The sequence below is a fragment of the Saimiri boliviensis genome, chromosome 6 (assembly GCF_048565385.1).
Source record: "Saimiri boliviensis isolate mSaiBol1 chromosome 6, mSaiBol1.pri, whole genome shotgun sequence".
NCBI classification, from domain to species: domain Eukaryota; kingdom Metazoa; phylum Chordata; class Mammalia; order Primates; family Cebidae; genus Saimiri; species Saimiri boliviensis.
The window spans coordinates 99,255,622-99,275,144 of NC_133454.1; the positions used below are offsets into that span (position 1 = coordinate 99,255,622).

Below are 19,523 nucleotides of genomic sequence, written 5' to 3' on the forward strand. Positions count from 1 at the left end.
GGGAGAAAAATTCAGTTATATTTATACTCTATTTTCTGTAACACTGAATACCAAAGAAAATGAAGCAAAATCTATGAAATTAAGAAGTTTTTAGGGGAAAAGATTTTAACATAAGAATTCTATATCCAGCCAAGTTACAATTTATGGTTAAAGGAAACAAATGATGTCTTCAGAAGACATATCACACACACTTATATTTTGGATTATTAAGAAAGGAATCAAATTCCTTGACTATGGAAAAACCTAATATAAAATGACTAATGTTGAGCATTAAGACTATTAGAACATGATATGCCTGCTACAAAAGTAATCAGGAAATAAATGAATTAAACTTTTAAAGTAAGTCTTCACAGAGAAAAAAAATGTGAAACATGACCAAAAACAGAGTGACCAAAAACAGACGAGGGCAGAAAAAAGAAAACCAAAGCATTCTTTCTTTCTCTTTCCTTTTTTTCAGACAGGGTCTTACTCTATCACCTAGGCTGGAGTGCAGTGATGCAGTGGCATGATTAGGGTTTATTACGTTTATTACAGCCTTGACTTCCCCAGGCTCAGGTGATTCTTCTACCTCAATCTCCTGCATATCTGGGACTACAGGAATGTATCACCATGTCTGGCTAATTTTTGTTTTTGTAGAAACAGGGTTTCACCATGTTGCCCAGACTGATCTCGAACTCCTGGGTTCAATCAATCCTCCCACCTTGGCCTTTCAAAGTGTTGAGATTATAGGCATGGGCCAATACACCCAGCCTTCTTTCTTATCATTCATGAAGGCAAAAGACGCTGTTTCCTTCTCTTTTGTTTGTTGAGTGTTAATTTTAAGCTTATAAGCAATGCAGTAAAACATAAAATCAGAACAAGAGAAACAGTTCTTGTAAAGGAGTAAGCAAAAATCACCATCTTGTGAATTTAATATGACCTTATTCTTAGAAAACTTAGGTGAATCAAGTGAGAAATTAACAAAAATAAAGCAATAAAGTGTCCAAATACAAAATAAATGTTAAAACATTAATTGTTTATCTGTTCAATAAAAATAGGCGTTACAGTCAGGGAAAATGTATCCACAAAACAAAATTAACTAGAAATAACAATTATTTAAAAATCTAAGACCTTGTAAAAAAAAATAAAATTTCACTGATGGACAAGAAAAAAACTTATACATAAGTCTTTTTTACATATATAAAAATAAGCATATTATATATTTACATATTATATATAAAAGTATATTTTATATATGTAAAAAAATACATAAAGAATATCACAGCCTAGTTTTAGAAATTGAATAATGTAAAAGGTGTAAATTCTTATGAAATTAATTAATTGCCTAATACCACTACAGTCAAAATCCTATAAGATGATTTTATGATGTTGAAATATAATTCCAAAATTTATCTGTAAAAGTCAACAGGAAAGAACATTCAAGTAAAATCTCACAACAAAGTGCAATGGGCAACTTCTTTCAGATATTAAAATTTAAATCTACATAATTGTAAAAGTAATACTTTATATAACTTAAAAGCAGAAGCTAGTATATGCAAGATTTAAGCATAACATTGGTATTCCAACTCAAAGGGGAGAGAAAAAGATTAGTCAGTGAATAGAGTTAAGATAATTGTAAGCTAACAAATAAAGCAGAGAAAATAGCTTCACTCAAATTTTACACCAGAAAAAGGAAAAGTAAGAGAAAAACAGAACTGCAAAAAAATTAGAAGAAAAAGCAGGTGAATATTTATATGAGCTTAAGATGATAAAGGACTATCTGAGCATTAAGAGCAATGAACAAACTTATGAAATGTATTACTTTCGATACTTTAAAAAACTCCATAGACACAATAGTAAATTGGAAATTTCTTACAATAAATCTGATAAAGTTATACATAATACCCATATTAGTAAAAAGCTTTTATCAATATGAAAATAATATATAATAGAAAAATAGCAAAAGACAGGGAATTCAGAGATGACCAATAAGTGATAACATAAAACAAATTGTAATCACCTCAACAAGTAATCAAAAATATATAAATTAAAATATGGGTATACCATTTTTCTTCTGTTGAACCTGTAAATATATGTTTTTAAATGACTGGATTTTGTTGCAGTGTTGTTGATATCTGCATGTATACAACAGTTAGATGGGAATTCTCAATAGCTAGTCATGGGGGTATAAACTTCTGAAACATTCCTAGAAAACAATTTGGTAATAGGGATCAAAATTCTTAGGCAGGTTTATTAGCATGACCTAGCAATCCCTCTAGGAATTTATTTAAGGAAAATAATCAGAAAATAGATATTGGTTGATGTATCAATATGTTAATTACAGTACTCTTTATAATAGCAAACAATTAAGAACAACCGAACTGGCAAATAATAGAAAACTGGATGAATAAATAATACATCCATTTGATAGAAGATTATAATGCCATTGAAAACAATGTTTTTTCTAAGAATGTTAAGTTATATGGGGAAAAAGTCATATTAGGTAAACAGAGCAGCTTGCAAAACTGTATATGCCACGTGGTCTACTATGATCACAAAGGCAAAAAAAAATTATTGTTTAGAAATAATAGAAGTATACACATTAAAATTGTAATAACTGGTTATTTGTGGGTGATGTAATTTTCATTTTATCTGAGAGAAATTTGTGTAGTTTGAAAAGATCCCACAAAGACGTATTTTCTGTATTTTTCTTTACCACTAAAATGTCAGTCTTCTGTAGAGATCATGTTTTCTACTTATAAACAGAAAAAATATATACATAATTAAAACATACTTTAAAGGCAAAATATAAATTCGATATATGGTTATTTTACTTGGTTTCTACTAAGACCTATTTACATGTAAACTCAATACATTTACCCAAAATACTTTTTAAATATGAAAATAAGGCATTTTCTCTGCTGTAACTGATGAAATGCTGCTGCTTGAAGGAGACAATGACACATCGTGCATGGAAGAAACAGACCAAGCTTTGGCCGAAGGATGACTTGTACTCATGTTCAATATTTTGTCTTCATTCTCTCTGATAATATATTTTCAAGGACTTTTTCCTTTATTTCGATTAACATTTAAAAAGATCTGGAAGGCATGAAAACAACTCCTTTAAGGGGAAGATAAGATTTCTTTCTACTTCTAATTGCGACACTGTGAGGTTTTAGGAAATAAAGGAGGATTAGTAATGCTTTTTTAGTTTCATTGCTTATTTTAACAGATCAACATAGTGTGTGCTATAAGATGTACCAGCCTAACATTAACTTTGAGGTCTAAAGTGTTCAAGCCATCTTCCTTAGTAGACCGAATCTGTTGACACTAAAGTGTTCTGAAATATACCAGGATGTTTAAAAGAAAGGTACTTGTTATTCTTCTAGGATCCACTTCTTAAACTTTTCATACCCTGTAGTTGACAATTCTGCATATATTAGTCTGCTAGAAATAAGTATGTTAAACAGAGCAACTTGATGTAACTCTCTACAGGGCTTGTTTCCCAAAGAAAAGTTGGGCCGGGTGCAGTGGCTCATGCCTGTAATCCCAACACTTTGGGAGGTCGAGGAGGGTGGACCGCTTGAGGTCAGGAGTTCGAGACCAGCCTGACCAACATGGTGAAACTATAAATAAATACTATAAATAAATAAAAAAATATACCTTTTGTATGTTTACAATTTTGTATTTATTTATAGTAGCTATAGTAAATACTATATTAGTGTTTACTAGATTAGCCAGGCATGGTGGTGCATGCCTGGAGTCCCAGCTACTTGGGAGACAGGAGAATCACTTGAACCCAGAAGGTGGAAGTTGCAGTGAACTGAGATTGCGCCATTGCACTCTAGCCTAGGCAACAAGAGAAAAATTCCATCTAAAAAAAAAAAAAAGTATTGTTTAGAGGAGCAAAACTATAAACCTACCTAGGCGTCTTGTAAAGCTGTTCAAAAAGTAACTCAGTGAGATTTGTGCATGAAAAGTGAGGTTTGTGCATGGAAATGTAGTGCCCAAGTCATTCTGCTCTAAAAGAATGTAACAAATAGAGATGAGTTGAAAAGAAAAAAATTGGAGATTTTCAGTACAGTTAGGTTCTATGATATCTAGTCAGAAAGATTCTTAATTCCCAGTTTTTCGAATGTATCTAAATTTACTCAACTATCTTCTTTAAAGTATATACCATAAATTAAGCGTTTTTACAATAACAAAGTTCATTATGAAGGAACAATGTTCTATAATAATTGCTCACCCTTAGTGTACTTTCTGAGTTTTGTTTTCTTAGACCAGGTCTCCTCAGGTGTGGCACATGAGCATCATGAACTATTGCATGCTCCCTGTGGGCATGAGGTACTTGCCTATCTAAATCAGAGGGACCTCTTTTTCATTCCTTTAGCTTCTGCTCATGGATTCAGAACCATTCCTGGGCCAAGGAAGAACACTCTGATTTTGAAATTCTGTAGAATCAGAGAGCTGCTGCAGGAATGGGAGAAGACAAAAGCTTCAGGACATTAAAAGGAGGGGCACAGGCAATCATAAATCAGAGAAAGATGCTGGTCCTGAAGAGCGAGCCACAAACCCTGGAGAGAGAGCCGCCTTGGTTCACTGATGACTGATAAGCCGACAACAGTTGGAGATGAGAGTAAGTCTAGCAACGTTCAAAGAGTGGGTGGGAAGAACACGGTTAAATCATCCAGAATAGCCACAGCAGCGAAAGCAGTTGAGAGAAAGTCTGCATTGGATAGGATTCAAATACCATCTGGGGGTTTCATTACATAAGGTAGAGAGAAGCACTTTGAAATGTGCTCTGTTTATCTTTCTTCCAGCAAAAGTCTCAACCATTGAAACTCTGAGCTTCTTTGGAGTCAGTGTCATTAGCCAGACACTCCCAGTGAAATCCAAACCCTACACTTCCTGCTGCCTGTTCATTTCTCACACACAGTCCATCCTCCAGAGGTATTTTATACAGCCCGACAGTGTGAAAGGATACATCCCTAACTGATCACAAAGAATCCCATGCAAGCCCTTAAAGACAAAAATGCACAGCATGGAAAAGTAAAAGATTAGAAAGAACTTTTTTAATAAAGCAAAGAAAGAAATTATATGCAGAAAAATTTCTAGACATTCTCTAAGTGTCCTTTTACAGATCTAGGCCACAGTAGTCTTCCCAAAGCATTGTTTCACCATGCTATTTCTTTATTCACAGGCAGGTTAGTGGTTCATGAACTTGAGTTTAGGATACTGTTATGGATTAAATTGTATCCATTCCAAATTCATGCTTAAGCCCTAACCCCTGCTGTGACTATAATTGAAGACAGAGCCTTTAAGGAGGTAATAAAGGTCAAATGAAGCCATAAGGGTGGAGCCTTATTCCAGTTGGACTGGGTTTTTTTATATACAAGAAAAAGAAGAGACACCAGAGTTCTTTCTGTCTCCACATGCACACAAAAGAAAAGCTATGTGTGAACACAGCAAAGAGGTGGCTGTCTGTAAGCCAAAAAGGGAGGCCTCACCAGAAACCAATCCTGCTGGCACCTTGATTTTGGACATCCAGCCTCCAGAACTGTGAGAAAATCAACTTCTGTTGTTTCTGCTGTTTAATACTCAGTCTATGGTATTTTGTTATGGCTGACTGAGAAAACTAATATATATAGTATATGGGGTCTACCATATACTTTTAAACAATCTTTCCAGTCACATCTATCTCTTCCAATTTCTCTGTCCATGGGGCACCTATTTCATATACCTTACGAATTCTAACACCCATATCTACACGTGTGGTGCCCCTCATCCTTGCTAATGCTTTTTCTGCATAAGGTGTTGAATCTCCTCCATTTCTCAAGTTCCTTCAGAGTTCCTGATTGATTCCTCTGCAGAGCCTTGTCTGTCACCCTAGGTGAGCACTGTGCTCCACTTTTCTAAACTGAGAGTCCTGCCTTCACTACTAATTTTACCTTTATCACATTCTGTCAGTACTTCTCTCAGAGGCATATCAGCTTCCCTATCATATAACTTTTCCATATTTAAAAAATTCTGTACTTATAATATAGAACACATAGAAAAACATGGAGGAAAGAAAAATAAAGGTCCCCCATAATACGACCATCTAATAAAATCATTATAGTCTTTTACTGTATCTGTGTATAGTTGTGTGCAGAACTTAACTTCATATACTTTACATAATGTTTCTTTCACTAAGTATATCTTTAACATCTTCATTATTATTTCAAAAAAGTTATTTTGAGTTATTATATTCCATCCTAGTGCTATAACTCATTTAACCAACTCCCTATTGATGAGGTTTTAAATTATTCATAATATAGCTCTGTTAAAAATAGGCTTGCAATAAATATTCTTTTTTTTCTTTTTTCTTTTTCTTTTTCTTTTTTTTTTTTTGAGACAGAGTCTCGTTCTGTAGCCCAGGCTGGAGTGCAGTGGCACAATCTGGGCTCACTGCAACCTCTGCCTCCTGGGTTCAAGCAATTCCCTGCCTCAGCCTCCAGAGTAGCTAGGATTACAGGCATGTGCCACCACACACAGCTAATGTTTCTATTTTTAGTAGAGACAGGGTTTTAGCATGTTGGCCAGGCTGGTCTCGAACTCCTGACCTTGTGATTCACCTGCCTCAGCCTCCCAAAGTGCTGGGATTACAGGCGTGAGCCACCATGCCCGGCCTATAAATATTCTTAATAAATAACTGTTGCATACGTTCATGAATATACCCTTGGTATCAAGTTCTACAAGTCACTTTCTTATGATATGTACAGTAAAATTATCTTCCAAAGAGTTCCCATTTCTCTACATTCCCTTTAAGAGTGCCCATTTCTCTACATTCCCAATTAATCCTTGGATATATTTTTTTAAAGCTTTATCAGTTTGAAATATTAATTTAAGGAGACCACAGACTCCACTGCTACTTACTACTATTGATGTTAAGCTGTCAATTATACGGCATCCTTAAGTTTACAAAAATATTTCCACAGACATAAATTAGAAACATAATTCACAGCATCTAGCATAGGGTTCTTCATATATAAATATCATAAAAAATTACATGATCATTGAATAAAAGTTGTGAAATGCCTTTTATATGCTACACCAAGAGTCACATAAATCAAAAAGTCACCCCCCAGTTAGATATAGATATAAGTAAGCTTTGTCAATTATTGCCAGTTTTTGCTACTCTGAATCTAATAGGCTATCTTCCCCCACTGTCTCTGCTCTACCCATTTACCTGTTTATTAATCATGGTGTATTCTCTCAGAAATTTATGAGTTGTAGGTGCAATAGTTAAGTGCATTTTAACATGTGGCATCTACAACATGACCTCTGATTTTTTAAGAAACAAGCAAGGAAAATATATTTCAGCTTGGTTACAGTGCTTTTTCTAGGTAGCTCTCTTCCGAAAAAGCTTTCACTATCTTTTTAAAAAATCACTTTCTTTTTTTCCCTGCATACATGAAGATCCTTCACTTGTAATCCTAATTTTGAGTATACATTTTCTATATTTTAATCTCTTACTTCTCAAGTACAACAAATTGGTTGTCATCTTCTGGTATGAAATCGCTCTCATCATTCTTATTCAAATGCCCTGTCAAAGAAGAGTGGTCTCCCTTACACTTTGAAAATGGATTGATGTCCAGGGACAGGATCCTCTCAGATGGCCCTGCTACTGTAGATGCCATCACCAGCCTCCATGAACTTCTCCAAGCCAGTCTATTATACCGTCTTGCCTTTCCACATCCCAAACCATTAACAACATCTCTACATGACTTTCACTTGTCCCAGAAAAATTCATGAAAACAGTTCACAAAACTAAAAAGACAAGCTACTATTTAAGACATCACTGCAACAGATAAGATTTTTTAAAAGACTACTCAAATTCATTTATTATTTGCCTAAATTCTTCATTTAACATTTAAGAAAAAATGTCAGAATTTTTTCCCTGAAATTACAAACCAAAAATGAACTGTTACTCCTCTTTTCCTTAGTCGACATTTTAACTTTGGGAAGTGAGAATTCTGACAGCTCTAGGTCTTTGGGTAGTAAGAATATGATAGGCTTTCTCGAATGAGTACCATTGTTTTTCTTAAATAGAACATATCTAGTAAATGATTCACGATGGGTGAAAAATATCATTCTTGTGAACTGGATTTAAAATGGATGAGAACACATGCCACTGCATCCAGCCTGGGTGACAGGGCGAGACTCTGTCTCAATAATAATAATAATAATAATAATAATAATAATAATAAATAAAATGGATGAGGAAAATTATTTTAGAGTTTAGATTTTACTCTTTGGTAGGAGTGGGTTGAACTGGCACTGTTCTCTGCTGGATAAGTGTCATATTCAGATTCACATATATGTCTGACAGCATTGAACTTCACTTTGTCACACACATAAGCTCATTCAATCATGAGATCAATCCTACGAGGAAAGTACTGCTACTATTTAATGGACAAGCAAATGAAGTTCATAGAAGTAAAATAATTTGTTTGACTAAACAATCTAGAAATATCAGAGCTGGGATTTGAACCCAGGCCTACCAAACACTCTTTTCATACTAGATTTACCTCTGAAATAGTTTTGCCCCAGGCATAAGTGCCATCTTCAGGTCTGCCTCCATTTAGATAAATCCACACTCGTTTTGTGTTGGGCTGCTTATACAGGCTGCTTGGCTTGACTGCTATATGTTTAGTTGCAATTGGAAAATTTCTTTTGGATTCCATTTCTTGAACTTCAGAAAGGTGAGCCTGTCCAGAAAAGCCCAGAGAATGTTGTATTTAGAGAACTGTCTGTTTAGTGTTTGTAAAGAATGTGATAAAATCCAGAAGCATCTTGTAATTAATAAATTACATGGAAAAATATTTTAGGAAGTAACTATTAAGTACATTAGTCTTTTTGTCACTGACTCTAGCAAATTCCCCTTGCTTCAATGAAACACTAAAGGCAATAAAAATCATTAGAAGAAGAAGAAGAAGGCACTCATTTGGGCAAAGCACTTAACTCTCATTTATAACGTGAAGAAATGAAGAGAGATGTGTTTTTGGACTTTTGCATGATGTTTCTCCTACTGAGAGATTTCTCTGCATCTAACAAATTAGTTTTTTATTAGAATGACATCATTTCCTCTAACCAAGAAATGTGTACAGGAGTATACATGAGTGTTGTTTCAGTCCTTACTTGCTATCTTTTAAAATACAGCAGCCAGGCCGGGCGCGGTGGCTCAAGCCTGTAATCCCAGCACTTTGGGAGGCCGAGGCGGGTGGATCACGAGGTCGAGAGATCGAGACCATCCTGGTCAACCTGGTGAAACCCCGTCTCTACTAAAAATACAAAAAATTAGCTGGGCATGGTGGCGCGTGCCTGTAATCCCAGCTACTCAGGAGGCTGAGGCAGGAGAATTGCCTGAACCCAGGAGGCGGAGGTTGCGGTGAGCCGAGATCGCGCCATTGCACTCCAGCCTGGGTAACAAGAGCGAAACTCCGTCTCAAAAAAAACAAAAAAATAAAAAAATAAAATAAAATAAAATACAGCAGCCACCCTTACACTTTGCCAGATTCCTGACAGGCAGATTTTTATTCTACTTCAAGCATGTCCTAGTTCAATGCTTTGCATTCATTCCCTGGTCAGTGATTTATCCTTCTTAGCTTGGCACGAAGTCATATTTCTAGGGATGTCAACTCCTTTTGTTCTAGTAACCTTGACTTGGGCACGTGCCTAAGATTTAGATTGAATACATTTCACGAATTTGAGAAATCTTATTAAATAGGAACATATCATTTTGATGAAAAACTTCACAAAGCAAAAAGTTTTCCCTGGTCTCTCTCTCCCGTCCTCTCTCAACAGCTGACCTTTATCTTTTCGACTTTTTTATGTCTGGCAAACCTGACTGATTAACCAATTGGACTGAAACCACTTTTTTAATTCTTCACTTCTGAATGTCTCCATTGCAATTAGTATTTTGCTCCTTGCTCTTTTTACATATTGAGACATGCCCTTAGGAGTAATGAGCAATGAAGTCAGAAGGCTCAACTTGACTACAATTATTACAATTACCTTTGTACATATCCACTGGGCCTTTTTCTCTTCTTTGCTAAGGTCATAATTTCTGATCTCCGTTCAAACAAAACAGGCTCTTATATGAGCTGACTGTCTTTTAGACAGCTACTCTCCAAATGCCAACTCAATGCCTGGCATATGCTTATATGATCATAACTGATCAGATGCTGAGAATATATTAACAGCATCATTTAAAAATCTAATAATGTACTTTTAAATACTCATAAAAAGGGCAGAGCATTTAATGTCCAGAATCCCAAAGAGCATACCTCTGTATGTCTCATAAGTTCCATGAGTTTAATTTCCTCTTGAGTCTTTTCGGTCCATCCTCCTTCAACCACCACGGGCTGCACAGGGCTTTTGGTAGGAACCATGGTGGCAGGCTGACATGCCACTACTCGCCGCCCTGGGGAAACAAGTCTCTAGAAATTTTGTTTCTGATGATAGGCTTTCAGATTTCAAATAAGTTGGTTTGGCTTTCTATGCATAAATCATTCCACACAGGAGCATAGACTAAAATACTACATATATCATAAAAGTAAAGATGTCCAAGGTAATAATATCTAACAACACCTCTTAAGATGGGAGCTTCAGGCTTTAAATGGCTATGATTCTCATACCTACTCTACAGATGGAAGAGGAAGATAACATGCTGATTTCCTCACTGGTCTCAGCCTCGCATCCATGACATGGTACAGCGGTAATTTAGTCAAATAGAATTCATGACCTTATATAGCCCCTATCATCCTTCTAGTCTTGGAACATATGTTTTATTCTCTTCACTAATAATAAGCTTTTCCCCCACAATTAGCTTAGCAGAGTGGGGATTAAGTATTTCTAAAATAATATTAACCCAAGAGACAGGAACTTCTTTTTCTATCTAATAATACCCTGTGAGCACGGTTAGTTTTTGACACCTCCGCTGTGCCCTTTATGCTGTTAGAAAGCTGTAGTAAGAGAAAATATTTATTGAAATACTGTATTCTAAAGAATCACAGGAATGATTTAATAAGTGCGATGATTCCAATTCATGTGTTCTTTCAACTAGACCACTTAAAATAATTATAAAAGAGGTTTAAAAAGTCACACTTATGAAATTGTTTTCTTTTTCTGTGTTGAAGATATACTCAGCTCACATTTCATATTGATCTCTAAACTTGTTAAGTAAAAATAATGCTTTCTCTTGCATCTTCTTTCCAGAAACCTATATTGAGCAACAGCTATGGGTGAGGTGTTATGTTGGATAATACAAACATGTTGGAGAATGAGTTCCTGCCTCAGGTTTGGTCGGGAAGGCAGACATCAAGGAAATGATTACACCAATAGTTGATTGCAACTGGGAGTTGCTAACCTAGTCTGAGTCATCACAGAAGGTTTCTTAGAGAGAGTAACATCTAGGTTCATAAAACAATAGAACTACTAAAATGAAATTGAGTTTCAATTTTGTTGCCAACATAATCTTAATGTGCAGATTGTTTCAGAGTATAGCTCAAACAAAACTCTTTGAAAATAATCTGTACTTGTAAAGGATAAAGCATTTGCGTTCCTCTAGCTCAACTTTATGGAAATAGATCCAGCACTAAAAATAAATGGCAACAATGACTTTTCAGGGAAACCAGAACTCTATGTCCCTAATAAGGATTCATATGTGATTTATGGATGTGAAGAAAACATAATTGAATCAATCAGTCAAGAGTTACAGTGACAATGCCACTAAGCAATGCACTTTGGAGAAGACCATGGTGGCACATCACAAATACATAAGACAAATTTATACTAAATATAGTTTTCATACAACTCTACTTACAGAGTGCACATAACATTAATTTATGACCCATACATTTTTATAAATAACATTTCAACAAATATTTTATTTATAATGCATTTTCAATGCTACAATTTTGCTCAACTACAGAGAGTTCAGCAATAGTTTATCATTTACACTGTTGAGAGTTAGAGATTGAGTACAGAAAACAGGCAAAAACATGCATTTTTTGTCAACTTGCTTCTAATGGTCATAAGAAAATTAATGCATTTGCACTATAGTTTTCATAAAGAGACAATGTCATCACAAAAGGTTTTAGTTTGAGGGAAGGTTTTTATGATAAGCTATTATTTACATGGGTATGAATAACAAAAATTGAAATCAAATGATGATATATGCAATGAATGATTTTTCATTTTTTATTGCATTTTCCCACATATCCTATTTTATTTCACATGAGATCAGGTGATAGTAATTATAACAGCTATCTATTTATTAATGAGGCATGCCTCTTCTCTAGTCCTATTGCTTCATTTTGAGGATGGAACCACGCTGATATTGCAGATTATTTTTCTGATTGGAAATTGGGGAAAATAACTGGGAATTCTTGGCCCATTTTTTATCTTAGAAACTAGAAAACACAAATGCTTTGCTTCTTTCATGCAATGAGTCTTGCCCAAGCAGCTCTCCCCATTTCCTGTCTTATTGGGAGGCCCACCCTCATTCAGAATCACCTGTGTCTGCAAGGGTACGCCCATCCAATTTGAGGTTTCAGTTAGCAGACGTATTTAGCTTTCACACTAAATTAAATGCTCCAACATTACCTTTACATGTAACACCGGTAATGATTTAGCAGGATCTGCCATTCCCGAGTTTTATTTATTTATTAGTTTTATAACCCCAAGTGCGTAAATGAGTTGCCTTTTCAGGAACCCTTACTCCAATATTTATTGAATATTTATTATATACTAACCATCTAGTAAAGATTTGACATTTGTTACTTAATCATGAAAACCCTACAAAGTAATTACTAGAATTATGATTAATATTAGCAATGTTTATGTTTATCAATGAAATATAAAATCAGCTTAGCACAGTGTTTTGTACATAGGATATGCTCAATAAATACTTGTTGTATTTACCAATGGCTATGACAACATAATTAGCAATTATTCATACCTCCTGTTTTACCCATCACTCAGGAAGCTCACAATCTTACAGGTCCTGAAGATAACTGAGCTAAGACTTGTTTTCATTTATCCTCATAATCTCACCAGTAGAAAAAGTCTTTCATGAGAGTAAATGTTTTATAAGCATGTGTTGAATTTATATTTAATAGCAGAAAACGTACCAGTTTGTCAATAGTGACAAGATTTATGTTAGCATTAAATTCTAAGTGAAACCACATCAATGGATCCCTCCAGAATGGACATCACTGACAAAATACAGAATTTCAAACAGTGGTATTGTAGATGACAACAAATTAACTTCAAAAATTTTAAATACTTAATTGTAATAAAAACTGAAGACAATATAAAATCAGAATTCAATAAAGGTAGCCATGCCAGGTGCTATTTTCAGTATTTAACTTGACACGGTAATAGAACTTGAAAAACACCCTAGAGTGAATGGTTGAAATTCCATTTATTCTTTACATCAGTCATTCTACAACTATTCAGAGAACAAAAGAGAAGGGTGTAGAATTTATAATCTAACATTATAAGACTGTCACATAAACAGGTAATCATAATAATGTGATGAGGACTATCAGAGGGGAAGTTCAGGGTGTAATAAACCACATTACCCTAGGCTTGGAATGCTGAGGAAGGCTTCTGGGAAGAAGTGACAAGTAACCTAAGAAGACACAGAATGAGCAGGAGCAACCTAAGAGGACAGGAGAGGGAAAACTTTGAGGTAGAGGGAACTAAAATATGCCAAAATCTCAGAGTTAAGAAAGTGTATGGTATGTCTGGGGAGCTAAAAGAAAGTTAAAATGTGTGATGTGTAGTGGGCAAGGAACTTACAGAGAACAAGATTATAAAGGGCCACGCTAAGCAGTTTCAGCTTTGTCCCAAAGATAATAGGAAGCCTTGCAAGATTTTATGCCTAGAATATCATAACACCTTTGCATTTTTGCATAATCATTTCAACTTCAGAATGTCACCATTACTTATAGAATGGAAACCACTGTCAAGATGTGAAGCAGTGGGGAACAGTTAGAAAACTGTTCTGGTGGTCCAAGGAATATAGATGATGGTAGCTTGAACTTGGGTAGTGATATATAGGCTGAGAGAGTTAGAATCATTTGAGATCAATTTAACAGATTCAAAGTAACAAGGATTACTGAATATTTGCTTGGGGAAGGTAAGAGAAAGGGAGATGTCAATAACAACATCCAGGGATTTGAAGAGTAACACCTGGGTAGATGGTAGTAGAACCTACTACCAGCAGAAACAAAGGAGGCATTGATGCTGGGGGAATATGACAGCTGAAGTTTTGGACATGTCCACAGAACATTCAAGTCAAAATGTCTAGTAGGAGTAGTAGAGGAAAGTAGTAGTAATATTTTTCACTTACACTCAATCCTTCTTTTGGTAAGAACTGGATAATAGTTATTTCAAACCACGGTTCAATCTAATGCAGTTAGGACTAGTTGTGCTATTTATTGAAGCAAGATTCATATGCTTTTAACACAAGACAGCAACAGGAGTTGAAATTCTGCTATGGCAATTACTGAGCTTGAAATGTGCTCCTTCCTAGACTCAAGTCCTTAGTACAATGTTTCTCCCCAAAGAACCATTTGTATCTCAAGCCCTGGGAGTAGTATAATGTCAGAAACCTAAGATTCTGTGAAAGGAAGAATGGAAGGAGACCAATATAGATCACTATGACTGTGAATAGCATGTCTCATGCTGTATAAAAAGGAGGAGTCATTTTAAGTTACTGACACTGACTTTTCAAGATTTTAGTACTTCCTCATTCAGATTTTAAAATTAAAAAAAAAAAAAAAAACTTTCTTCCCCACTAATACCGAAGGAATGACAGCAAGGTTTGTTTAAATATTAATTCCAAAGCCCAAAATATGTCCATTGAGGGATTATTTCAAAAACAATGGGGTAGTTTCTCTTGCTCAGATAACCTCCTAATTTTTAAAATGTATGCATAAGTCATTTGATATTCATTTTCATATAAAACTTACAAATATAATATCAGAACAAAAAAGATATTATTAAGTTTTAGACTTTGCTCAAATGATTTATGCAAAACAGTATTTATAAAATACTCATTAGTTAAATACCTGATATCTAATGGTAGAAAATAACCATTAGCAATTTGAGGTTACATTTTGAATTAAATATGGTTATGTTTGATACAGCTCACACTGACCTTTTAACTGTCTCATTTTGTGTCTCATGGTGTTTAGATCAGCCAAAATTCTGTGCTTTTTTAGCCAGTTCTGTTTCTGTATTTTTTTTGCTTTCTGCAAAGCTAGAATAATAAAAATACAAGATATTTTATCAACAGCAATTTATCATGCACACCAATAATTTATAAAGAACTTTCTGCTCGAAGAAATAGATTCAATTAGAAACAAGTAATTAAAAGGTAAGGGTCATTAAAAGAAATCTCATTTGAAAGATGACAGGGCTTAAGGCATTTCTTTATGGAATGGAGGGGTTAAAAAAAGAAAAAGAACAATGCTGCTTTATTATATAGATTTACCATATGCAATAGCCATATTTCATTTTCCACTTCCACAAACTATTTGGAGGTGATGAAAGCCTGGCTTGGAACCATTCATTTTTTAAACATCCACCTACTGCCTAAAGGGTGCAATTCTTAAAAATGAAAATGTGCAGACAGGTCGTCCTCAGTGTGAATTAAACTCATTTGTTATTTTCTAATGTATACCATTATTCTCAGCCTTATAGACCAAGGATCTCTTTATCAAGTAAATTAGACATTTTTCCACACAGAATACTCCATTCTAGTATGAAAAAAAACAGGCAAATGTGCAAATATGAAAGCATTGCTATCCTTGTGCACATATTAATTGATGAACCTTCTGTTCTTTGTACAAATGTGATGTTATTATGTTGATATTATACACATTTAATTCATTTTCTTATGATGGCATAAAATGTATTTCTCTCTTCCTTCATACACTTGCTTGAAAGAAAGTAAAAACCAAACACTTACCGTTTGGAGGTAGAAATGGTTCACCACAAGATACCCAGATGGCAATAGGATTTCTGAGAATGAGGGTAAGCAAAGACTCATCTATATCACCCAAACTATCAGACGTCACAGATTTTGGAAATAATTTGTTTTTCACTTTCATTCTTGGGTGTTCTGGTGGAAAAAAATGACACATTTATCATTATTCAATAAACAATGAATAAATTTGCTTTCTAAATTTGTTTATTCAAAATATTTTTTTATTCATTAGTAACTTAACTTGAGTTAAACAGGCAATGCCAGAATTGGAGGCTGATGTATAAATTTGGTCAGAAACTTCATATACAACCAAAAAATTAAACTAATGAGTACCTATGCAACAATCTTACATGTTTTTCACATGTACCCCAAAACCTAAACTGCAATTAAAAAAAAAGAAAAAGAAAAGATTGTAAATATATGTTTTAATTTCTTTCTTACACATCATCTTGTTCTGAAAGAAATTTGAGGTGGCTTACCAAAATACCTACTCCGAAATGGAAAAAACAGAGATAAGAAAATCAAGTACAGGGAAAAAGGTATATGGGAATAGACTAAAGCCAGGAATAAGGTACCTCAGTGTTCTTATATTTTAAATGAATATTAATGTCTCACTCTGCTGTTTCTTTTTTTAAAAGAAAAAACTAACATGCTTAGAAGAAATAGTCTTTAGCCTATTTACTCTGATGACCATCCAATAAATGTTAGATATTATTTTTATTGTTAAACAGATATAAATACCACCCTGTTTTGACTTGCTAGAGATAAAGCAAAATTTGGGCTCTGAGCTTCCTAATGACCAAAGCAAAGAGAAAAACACAATTTCCAGTTTCGTATGGCCCACATATAGTGAGAAATTTTTTAGAAAATGTACTTTTCCTGGCTCGTAGATCTGAGGAAAATTCATTTAAAGGTCCTCATAAAGAGGTTATTCATGATATAGCTAACAATATCCTTCAATAGAAAATTAATATATATTGAGAATTTACTGTATATTTGGTATTTTACTAAGGCCTATACACACATGGTCTCATGTGATTCTCAAAATGATACTCTGAGACTCTGAGTTAGGCCTTATTAACAGTCTTCTTTTACAAATATGGTAACTGAGCTTTAGTGACATAGCTGGGTGGTGGCAGAGCCAGGATTAGAATCCAGGCCATCTGCCAGTGAAGCCTGTGCTCTTAACCACTGCCTGCATACTAAGCACTATGCTGAATTCTGACCAACAGCTGTTTCTTTAAAGTTCCTTAATGCAAACTGATGGCATAACACCAAGCCACGAAAGGGGGCAGCCTACTGATGGCCTTGCCTAATTTAAGAATACCCTTTAGAGTGTAAGAAGGAAGAGATGGAATCAAAAGAATACCCTTTTGACAGTCCTACATGAATAACACTACTCTAACCAGGCTTTAAATCAGAATTTAATGAAGAGTGTTTGAAGTTACAATTTTATAAAACCTGAAGTTCAGATATTCTATATGCCAAATAAAGACAGAAATATGCTTCAGCAATCAGCTATGCATTAAATGTTCACATAAATATTTCTTAAAATTCATTTGAAGACAAAATGAGTAATGTTCTATACACAAACATGGTAAGTAATTTCACCGAATGTTTAGTAAGTATCAACCAGGCACTGTTCTAAATTGTGTGTGTGTGTGTGTGTGTGTGTGTAAATATAAATATATACACACATGCATATATATATTCTTACGAGTATACATTCACACTTATGAGGACAGAATGAATATATTCATGATGACCGGACAAATACAAATATTGAAAATATAGATATATTTGTGAAATATAGATATATTTGCTATGGTTTGAATGTGTCATCTCCAAAGCTATGGTGTTAAAACTTAATGGCCAATGTAATGATATTAAGGGAGACAGAAACTTTAAGATGTGATTAGATCATAAGAGCTCCTCTTCTTGGGAATGGAATGAAGGCCCTTATGAAAGAAGCTTCATACAGTGCTGGGCTCTTTTGCCCTTTCTGCTTTCCATTGTGTGAGGACAAAGCACTCTTCCCCTATAGAGAATGTAACCCTCACCAGACAACCAGATCTACTGTTCTCTTGCTCTTGGACTTCCTAGCCTCCAGAATTGTGAGAAACAAAGTTTTGTTCTTTATAAATTAACCAGTCTGTGGTATTCTGTTACAGCAACACTAATGGACTAAGACAGTGTTATATATATAATGGAGACATATTAAATATATATATATACACATATATGTATGTATAGATATACACACATATGTATATACACTCACATATATACACACACATATATGTGTGTGTATATATATCCACGAAATAATTGACTATTTACAAATAGTAAAATATATAAAGTTTATGTAAAAATTTAAAATAGTAAAATATAGTTAAAAATGGATCCCAGCTTTATAAATAAGAAAATTGGAATATAAGAGTAGTTAAAATGCTTACCCAAAGCCATTGAGTTCGCAAGTGACAAAGCTGGGATTTGAACCCTGGTATTCTGGCTCCAAAACCCAAGTTCTTAACTTCTAAATTATGCCTGTCAATACAACCACGGAAATCTTATACTGAGAAAACTCTACTGAATCACTACTACCAAGACTTGCTTTTATTTAGCAGTGTTGTTTGGGACACACAGAGTCACTGCCCTCAAACTGCAAATAGTCTAATGAGACACACACAGCTATAAACAGATCATTATCATGCAATGTGCCCAAAAATGCAATAGATGGACAATGACTGGAGCTTCTGGGAGACAGTTAAAAGTGGAGGTGACAGAGACAGGGGAGGGGAGTTGAAGGACAGTAGAAGCATAGAGAGGACACCTTCTCTTCTAATAGTAGCAAGAGATTTCCATTGATCCAGCCCCAATTTCTTAAGTGGTCTCCAGTTGGTTTTGGTTCTGAGTAAGAACAAAACATGATTATGTTTCATAAAGCAGCTTAACTGTCAAACATATTTTATTAATTCTATGCAATTAATTTATTGTTTCAGTGCCAAAATAAAAATTTGCATGAATTTTTAATTTTTCTTATAATTCTGCAAGGTAAAAACAACATGACAATTTCAGTGACACTCTTGGAGTCACAAAAGTAGCTTCCTATGATTTTGAAATTCTGAAAAAAGTGACTAAATAATCATGTTTAACATTTTCATGATTAAGCATAAATAGAATCAGCTAAATGCTGTATAATGTAGCCAACCTTCCATAATTCCAACCATTATCTGTTCTTTTCCAACAGAAGCCACATCTTGCTTTTGTTTCTCGGAGTCTCTCTGGAGAAAGGATTCATCTAGAGCCCATAAAACCAAGTCACGCAAGGTAAAGATTGGGGTTCCATCTTTGGTATATACTTTGGAGGCTGCTCTGGAAAGCCCAAGTTGCTCCGTGCATTCTGTAAGAAGCTAGATAACACAGGCAGTAAGAATCTGACAGGCAAAGGTGATGGAATTGGGAATAATCATTAAGAGCTTGTCATTCTAAAAGTCTGAAG

General features: G+C 34.6%; 1 protein-coding gene across 1 annotated transcript in view; it reads right to left on the minus strand.

Moving 5' to 3' along the window:
- Positions 1–19,523, minus strand: part of DCDC1 (doublecortin domain containing 1) — a 490,018-nt gene that overhangs the window by 25,185 nt on the left and 445,310 nt on the right. Inside the window, 5 exon segments of the mRNA XM_010332310.2 lie at positions 8,550–8,729; positions 10,308–10,444; positions 15,191–15,292; positions 16,004–16,156; positions 19,233–19,434. Coding sequence (XP_010330612.2) covers positions 8,550–8,729; positions 10,308–10,444; positions 15,191–15,292; positions 16,004–16,156; positions 19,233–19,434 — 774 coding nt within the window.